Source organism: Pygoscelis adeliae, unplaced genomic scaffold, assembly GCF_000699105.1.
Source record: "Pygoscelis adeliae isolate BGI_AS28 unplaced genomic scaffold, ASM69910v1 Scaffold212, whole genome shotgun sequence".
Lineage (NCBI taxonomy): Eukaryota > Metazoa > Chordata > Aves > Sphenisciformes > Spheniscidae > Pygoscelis > Pygoscelis adeliae.
In genome coordinates this window covers 371809-380792 of record NW_008824235.1, presented here as the reverse complement: position 1 = coordinate 380792, position 8984 = coordinate 371809, and the positions used below count along the sequence as shown (strand labels likewise).

The following is an 8984-nucleotide window of genomic DNA, read 5'->3' as shown; positions in this document are numbered from 1 at the left end:
CTGTTCCAACAGTATTTCCAGTTTTAAACACGTTAGTATAAATTCTGTATATACTTACCAGGGTCAATAATGAAATCTCATTTACTACGTCTCATTCACAAACCAGGTTCCACTTCAGGGATATTACATTCTGCATGACACAAGACAGTGCTTCGCAGAGAGATGTCATTATCTGATATCAGAAAGGTGCTTTACTTCCAGAAGCACTGCTGAGAGTCGATTTTTGGCATGTTACACTGCTCACAAGTATTCAGTTGTCCAAAACCACATCTGAGTGAAAACTACTCTGAGAAAAAGTTTCTCCGTTTCACTTCCATGTCATGCATGCTTATCCTCGCCATAACCTCCAAAATCCTCTGTCCATGGTTTTCTTAGCTAGTGCATTTCTGACCTAGTTTATTCCATTTCTATCTCAGAGCAACCTAAACCAGTTTTTCTCATGTTGAAATCACTCCATATGAAGCATCAACATCTAAAAAAAAATTTAGTCACCCTACACTTAAATGAGTAGGTAGACAATCACAAAACCTACATTCAGGTTTCTGTTGAGCCTTCTGATTTACCGTTATTATCTATGGCTGTGAATTGCGAAGAACAACAGCTTATAGTGGACCAAATTTACTGTTAGTGTAATTGAAAACAAAGCCTTAATTAAGAGAAAGTTCAACTTCATGACATCAAGTACAGATATCAAAACCTTAAAATTCCTATTGGCAATAGCATTTACAATCTTAAAGCCACTTCTGTAATATCCAATGCACATGACACTCACTAGAGGTCCCGTTGCACCCATGGCACCTGTTGGTCCGGATTCGCCCTAGAAATGGAAATGAAATGACACAATTAGAGGAAGCGGGTTAGAGGAAAATGGAGTTACATGTTTCCTCCCTGTCCTCTGTAGTTATGTTAGACCTAAGAGGCAGATTTGCAGTCACCTGTGTGCATCAAGGGCACTGTTTCCCGTGCTGACGGGAAATGCCATATTTACGTATCTCAGTGAAGCAGATTTAACTCCTACCTGTTCTAGCTAACAGCCCACACCACCTGCTGCACTGTTTCTACCAAGTCTCCTTGGTAGCAGTTACCACTGCTTTGAGCTGAAGTTGTAAGTGTGCTGCAGTACCAGTAAGGGTCAAAAATTCTAAGAGAATAAAATTGTTAGGTGAAAAATAGTCAGTTTGATATTTGAGTCTCTCTCCTCTCCAACGCCTGTTTCTTTTAAGCCAATCTCTAGCACCGTAATCAAAAGAGGATAGTCAGGTTTTAGTTATGCATTGCTATTTATATTATATTATATTATATTACATTAAAAATGTTGGAAAACTGTTTTTCCTCTCTCAGCTTGGTCACATAAAGCCAACAAGAACCACAAACTGGCCAAGTGGAAAATTGCAAGATGTGCACGGGCTCTTTGTTAACAGACTTTGTTGTCTTCGGTATTACATAGGTGTCACAGACAGACCACAGTCAATTCACCTAGTGATACCTTACAGGCCTAAAACTAAGCCCCAGCTGAAATCGTCACTGGCACTATTGAACTCTCTTCCTGTATAAAGCCCAGACTTGTCATTGTATAGCAGTTCATGTGGATCAAACACATGGTAAAAATGGACAATTCCACATAGCCTCTCCACTCCGTACAAGTAGCACTGACAGGAGAGGGTGCAAAGCTGTGTTCGAAAGATCTACTATCTTTCATTATTTTGGCATTATAGAAAACATGCTTATGCATTTAGTTCTTTGGGCCATGAAAATACCTTTGCTCCAGCTGCTCCAATTTCACCTTTTGGACCATCAAGCCCTTTCAATCCCTGTAAGAGTTACAAAAATATGGAGGAATTATACGTATATATGTACACACACAGAGCATTCCTACTATTACTGTTAAAATAACTCTATACTGAAGTGTTAAGAATGGATCTGAGGTGGCAAGAGCAAGAAAGGAAAAAAAATAAAGAAGAAAAAACCCAGATGGAATAAAGTTTTTAAACATTTCCTAAATGGAAACCATTTGTACAAGGTACATTTCCTTGGATTTGGTTTCCTTTTTAAAACAAGAACGTTTAAAAAAAAATCCTAAAACAACAAGAAGGAGGCTCTATTTATTCCTCCCCGAAGTAAAATTCTGGCCAGAAAACTTGGTAATTTGTAATCACGCCATGTTGCAAACATATCTACCTCTCAAGTTCCCCACCCTAATGCAAGACTTGCCAACAAAGCAAGAGAACTGTCAGGTTTGTGCCTCCTGAAGCTTGGCAGGGCTCATGAAAGCTCCTTCCAGATTCCCAGATCATTTGAAAATAGAGTGAAGAAAGCACTAGAGAATATAATACAGAGGTCAGCTTAAAGGGGAATAGTGTTGATTTTCTGCAAGGCCCTCTCTCTCAAATAACAGTGATTCTACTGCAATTGGCAGGACTAAAAGTGTAGTCAAATTCACCACTAATACAAAAGAAGTTGAGTATCTTTATACTGAAACTGCCTGGAAACATCATCTATAAGGACCAGGAAAATCTTCTTTCTTACCCTGTGGCCCTTGAGACCTGGGAGACCAGGAGCACCAGGAAAGCCTCGAGGCCCCTAAGTAGGAAAAAGAAAAAAACAAATAAAATCCTTACTTCTGCAGATAAACCTAGCGATAATGCTGCTAACAGGGAAGAGGGTAACAGCATTAATACTAATCCTCTTAACACTCCTTCACCTTGGTGACATAATATAGTGAGCAGGTCACAGATGATACAGCATAACATGCTATGAAGTTAGACAGTCTCAGCATTATGTACATTGTCACTGTTATTAAAAGCTTTATTGTTTACATCGGTGTATGATGAAGCCTCAAACAGAAGTAATGACTAGTGGTAGATCAAGTTTTGAAGCTTAATGTGAAGAAACTTTAACTAAACAGAGATCGAAACTCAGAGCTATCATTCAAAATAAAACAGCAACTGAGACCAAACTGCAAATTGTACATGCTCCTTCAGAATATGTCAGTCAAGCAGCATGATAAGCAACTGCTATTAAAACACATTTAACAATTAAACCAAAGTTGCTTTGCACTTAGTTTCATACCAAGTTTCCCGATTTCTCTTTCAGGAAAGACTAAGTAATGGAAGGGAGCTAGGTGCCTCGTGTTAGAATATTGGTCACATGAAGTTATAATGGAAATCACATTAACACCTTCATACTCTCAGATAACAACAATTCAGCAAACTGTTTAAACGTATCATTTCTTCCTTTATGGTACCTCTGAACCAAAGTTCTCAAAAAGGTTACAGTTCATACCTTTCGGCATAGCAAAAAAATCATGAAGATATATTATAGAAAACGAAGCATCACAAAGCAACACTGATATTCAGAGAAGCGAAAAAGAACATCTGAGGTCTCAGCATTAGAGAGGAGAACTTCACATATAGACAAGCTATCTCCTTGCTAGCATCAAGGAACGTAAGAAAGGTCTTTGTCTTCCAATAGCCAATTATATGGATAATGTTTGATCATAAAGTTCAGTGGGGAATTACTCCAGAGTTTGTGGACTCCTAAAGGGAAAATTACTTTATAAAGGTATGAAATTTCTGAAATGCATATATTAGGTTACTTGAAATGATTTATACTCAATGAGTTTCTCAGTGAAGGATAATCTCTGTTGTCATACAAGGTCTTGCATTTAAATTCAATATTGTACAAATTATGCTTGTTTAGACTGAATGTAGCCTATAAAAACTACTCATTTGGTCTGTGCTCAGTGGTATATGTATATCAGCTTATACAACCAGGGCAATGAAATGATGAGGCACATACATGGGACAAGTCACATGGCAAGAAGGCAAATCATGTACAAGGGGAAACAGCCATCGGGTATCTCCGTAGCAGTCTATGGGCCTTGTCATTGATCAAGACACAGCACACTTCTCCGATAAACTATCAGGGTATTCTTTACATGGTGTTCTCTAATGGTGTTCTCTACAGTGCTATGCAATTGCAGCAAACTCTTAATGAGATTTTGTGTGTGTGTGTGCAGTTGCAGTACTCCTTTTCTTCATTAGAAAGCCTTCTAAAAGATGATTTTGTTGAGCAAAACAGCTTGATCTGAACAGAACAATACTCCACAGACTACATTTGCCCCAAGCAGTTTACAAAACATTGTCTTTGATCCATAAAACTTAGGAGGAAAGCTTAGGAAACAACACTGCCTTGTTAAAAAAATCATTTCTCTCTCCAAGAGATCGTATCTCCAGTTGCTAACAAAATTGTCAGGCAGGAACTGGACGCTTAAAAAGAAAAGGAGGCAGCTTGAGAGATGATGTGTATCAGGTGGCTTCAGTTCTGGGATTTATCTGTCCCCTTTTCAGCCATACTACAGCTCCCTTCCAGGTACAGAAACTTGACTAATGAAGGTGGAACTCTTAATATGGGCCAAAATTACATAAGATGATAACATTATGTCATTTTATCATCCGATATACCTGTTTTCTTTTATTTCTCGAGTCAAACCATGACAAGTGTTCTCTGCAGTACAAGTATGTATTATTTAGAAATCTTTTAGTCACATTTGCGTATTGAAAACATATATAAAAATGAATTATATACATCTATGATACAATCCCCTCTTCCCCTGCCCTCAGACTGACTGTTATAAAGGTAAACAGTGCCACCCCAACTTGACATCATTTTATAGTCTCTGAGCACTTCCTGCACATGATTGTGAATCATCATGTGAACTACTGGGAAATGGAGTACAACTTGTATGTACTGTCATCTGCTTTATGCATATTTCGTCTATGAAACAGTTGAAACGTGCACCCGTGAAATTACTCTCAGGATTAACTCAAGGACTTTTGAATCACCTGTTCGGTTCTGAGCTATCACACTGATCTGGATCATTAGAGTAAGCTAACACAAGTACTTCCGAAATTGAATGGCAGAGCTTTGCACTCATTATTAAAGAGAGAGTGATGACATAAGTATGATTATTTTGCTAAAATGTAAATAATCGTGCTCTTACTGGAGATCCTGGAAATCCAGGCTCACCGGATTGTCCTGGTCTACCAGGCTCACCCTAAGGAAAGAAAAAAAAAAAGGAACACATGAAAATAGCAAATGTGAAAATTAACTTCTCTTATCATTCTTCCATTCAAACAAATGAGGACATTCATATCAGTATTATATATCTTCTCTTTACTGCAACAATTTCAGTGATATAAATCAACCGCACACATGACTAGCAATGTGCATTAGACACATTAACGTAAAAAAGGTTCTTAACAAAGAACTGCGGGAACTGAAGACCGAGTCCAAAATGCACCTCAGCATCACAAGATGGCGCTGCAACGTAGTTTTCCTGTGAATTAATGAGGCAACCTTTTGTCATCCTCACGCAGAGTCAAATTACTTTAATTATTCAAAAGTCCTCCAGAGTCACAACAAAACATTCCTTTATATGCATCAGTAAGTTCAAATACATCCAGGACTCTGGGCTGCAGGAATATGAAAGGCTTCAGAAAAAATAGTTTCTGGACAGAGAGAAGGTAAAGTGCTTCACAAATGCAATTGAAGAAACCCATACATACATTGGAAGTAGAGGAAGTTCTTAGAGCAGTATCAAGATTTGGCTTCACTGCACTGAGAGTTAACTGTTTCCAAAGATTCTTATAACTCTTCGTACAGTTTAACGGGAAAGCAGATGTTGCACATGGTAATTTTTATATGGTAATTTTTATACTAAAATATCCAGCAACTTCAGCTTTCAGCTCATTTCCAAGTTATAAATTACAATTCAGATTGATTTAGTGTGCTTTGCAAACAAATAATATACGTCTACCAGTAAATTCTTAGGCTACTGTTGTGCAGTACATATATACTTATGGAACTTAACACATACATCTTACATATATGTGTACAGACATGGATAGAGTCATAAAATCAGTTATGAGTATAATAAACTATTAAGAAGTTAATTTTTTTTTTAATACTATAATTTTATTGTCCAGATCCAGGTGAATGTTATCATTACAGTTCTTCTAACTCATCATGCTATCCCAAAGAGAGGAGATGCCTCCAATTGCCCCCTCTTAACTGTGGTATATTAATATTTTTGATTCCGAGAAAGACATCTCAGTTGAAGAACTGGCTGAGGCAAGAAATAATAAAGAGCCGGTGCTTAAACCTTAGGTATGATGGTGACACATAAGGAAAAGATAGGAGGGTTTTGAAGAGGGTTGCTAAGATTTATAGTTATGACACTGCACTTAATGAGAAGTATGATTACAAAGAAAAGTAAATAGATAAAAGTAGTTACAACAGGCACATCTGCGAGTTAGTCACTGTCTCAAAGATGCCAATATTTTTTTTATTAAAAATAAAACAAAATAGAAAGAATAACAAACTTACATCTTCACCAGGTTTGCCTGGAGGTCCCTCTGGTCCACGAGAACCAACTGGACCCTAAGAAATAAATATATTTGTTGAGAAGTCAATTTAGCCATCACTAAAATATCTATTTGCTCCATTTCAAAGTCTGGTTTTATAAAAACAGATGTAGAAAAAGGATGATTTTATGCCTAAGCACACTTGCTTAATTTTGTAGTGCTCTTTCTAACCATCCTACCCCTAAGAAACCTGCATTATGTTATATAAAAATATAGGATGGATTCTTTAGGAGAAAAAAAATACATTAAAAATCACAGTTGCTGTTGGTCCAAATCTCTGGCTCTTGCTTTTATTTTTGAATAATTTTATCGCCTCCAAAAAATAAATATTTTCATCATCCTTTGTGTAAGTTACACTACCAGGTATGGTTTTACCAGTGCTTAACCATCCTCAGGTCTGTGCTGGAAAAGTAATAATGATTGCTTATACTATAATCATTATTATGCATGTTCAAAACAATTCAAATTCACTGATTCAGGACAACATGCTTTGAACACCACAACTCTTGACCAAAGTTACTTAACAGCTTCAGCTGAGACAACATGAAGAAAAAATCTGTTCTCAAGTAAGGAGGTATATATATTGTTTGCAATTTTATCGTAGAAATGTTTGTATTTATTGGTCTTACCATAGGTCCTGGATCCCCAGGTTCACCAGGTGGGCCTGTGGGGCCAGCACCACCCTAAAATTAACCAAAGATGAATACAGTGACAAATTCCAAAAAGTAAAAATATAAGGCTATAAATTAAAATCCATGATCAGGAAAATCACAGCCCATGCAACAGTCTGGATTCTAATTTAGAACCAGCTCACATTGCAAAATGAGTGAAAGTTGGATACCAAAATCCCTCAAGCTTTATATAAGTCCTGTGCCATACACAAATCCCACTGGAAACTTAACACCATGCCAATACTGAAACCAGAACAATTACTATTTTCATTGCTGTTCCCTCATTAAAAAATGTGTGTTGGGCTAAAACCTTGTTAAAGGTCTAATAAATTGTTCTTTCTGAGTTAATTTCTGTGTATAGAGTACATCCGGAGCAGAGCTCTTGAGAACAGCATGTTTAGATTCACCTCTAGATGAAGATGCATTCATCCACACGTCACTGTAGATGGACAATGCCTCAGAGATGCAAACACACATCAGTTACTATGTGCTTTGCCTTCATCTCTGGCCAACTATCTTAAATCCCCTGAGGTGAAGTACTTACTTGTTTTCCTTGGAGACCTTGAGGACCTCTTGGACCCACTGGACCCTATTGAAAACATAACTTGTTACACACTGGAAAACACCCTTCCCCAAGTCACATTCATCCTACAAAGACAGCAAAATGGCCTGATAGAAATGTTATCTTGGAGGACACTATGGTCAAGCCCTCGGAAAGGCTTTTACTCAGGAGACTGATGTTATGAAATACAAAAGTACATAGAATGGAAATCTTCAAGCTCAAAAAGCCACAGCAGAGTAAATTCATTAAAAGCTGAAAATATGGGCTTGCTTGCTTTCTGGAACCTCACAGTCTCAGGAATCAGTCAGAATAACCAGGTTGCCTGCATACCTCCACTGAAAAAAATGTAATGACAGAATACAGTTGGGGGGAATAGTCTTCCCTTGAAGGGAATCTCATACTCAGATTAATCTCATAATGGAATCAATGACAAAATAAATTCATGCTGCTATTCTCAGCCATGCACAGCAACAAGCTGCAACGGAAGGACATATTTTCATGAATCATACAAACCACCAAAACAGCTTCCAAACAGTTGTGGTTTGTTACAGAAAATTCAGATTTCCCCTTGTCCTGGTTTCAGCTGGGATAGAGTTAATTTTCTTCCCAGTAGCTGGTACAGTGCTGTGTTTTGGATTTAGCATGAGAATAATGTTGATAACACACCGATGTTTTAGTTGTTGCTAAGCAGTGCTTACGCTAGTCAAGGACTTTTCAGCTTCTCATGCCCTGCCAGCGAGAAGCTGGGAGGGGGCACAGCCAGGACAGCTGACCCAAACTGGCCAAAGGGGTATGCCATACCATGTGACGTCATGCTCAGTATAGAAACTGGGGGGGTTAGCCAGGGGGCTGTGACCACTGCTCGGGAACTGGCTGGGCATCGGTCAGCAGGTGGTGAGCAATTGCATTGTGCATCCCTTGTTTTGTATATTCTTTCATCATCATTATTATTATTACTTTTCCTTTCCTTTTCTGTCCCATTAAACTGTCTTTATCTCAATCCCTGAATTTTACTACTTTTTTCTGATTCTCTCCCCCATCCCACTGCAGTGGGGGGGAGTGAGCGAATGGCTGTGTGGTGTTTAGCTGCCTGCCGGGTTAAACCACAACACCCCTTAAAAAGTTTCATGGGATTTTTACAAAAAATCTCATGCTTAATTGTAACTTATACCATGAAGTAAACATAATCTTGTCTGAAAGTAATTCTCTTGCTTCTAGCAATACGAAAATATCTATAGCGGACAATAACTTGCATTTTGACAGAGGCTGAAGATTTATGTCTTTTACACACAATTCATTAATTTTTACAAAGCAAACGTAGAAGAG

General features: G+C 37.9%; 1 protein-coding gene across 1 annotated transcript in view; it reads right to left on the bottom strand.

Annotated features, from left to right (window-relative positions):
- The window catches only part of COL5A2 (collagen, type V, alpha 2), a 111801-nt gene that overhangs the window by 34169 nt on the left and 68648 nt on the right, over positions 1-8984 (bottom strand). The window contains exons 9-15 of the mRNA XM_009334978.1: positions 7641-7685; positions 7055-7108; positions 6388-6441; positions 5003-5056; positions 2527-2580; positions 1758-1811; positions 773-817 (exon numbers count right to left, since the gene is read on the bottom strand). Coding sequence (XP_009333253.1) covers positions 773-817; positions 1758-1811; positions 2527-2580; positions 5003-5056; positions 6388-6441; positions 7055-7108; positions 7641-7685 — 360 coding nt within the window. The remainder of the gene's footprint in view (positions 1-772; positions 818-1757; positions 1812-2526; positions 2581-5002; positions 5057-6387; positions 6442-7054; positions 7109-7640; positions 7686-8984) is intronic.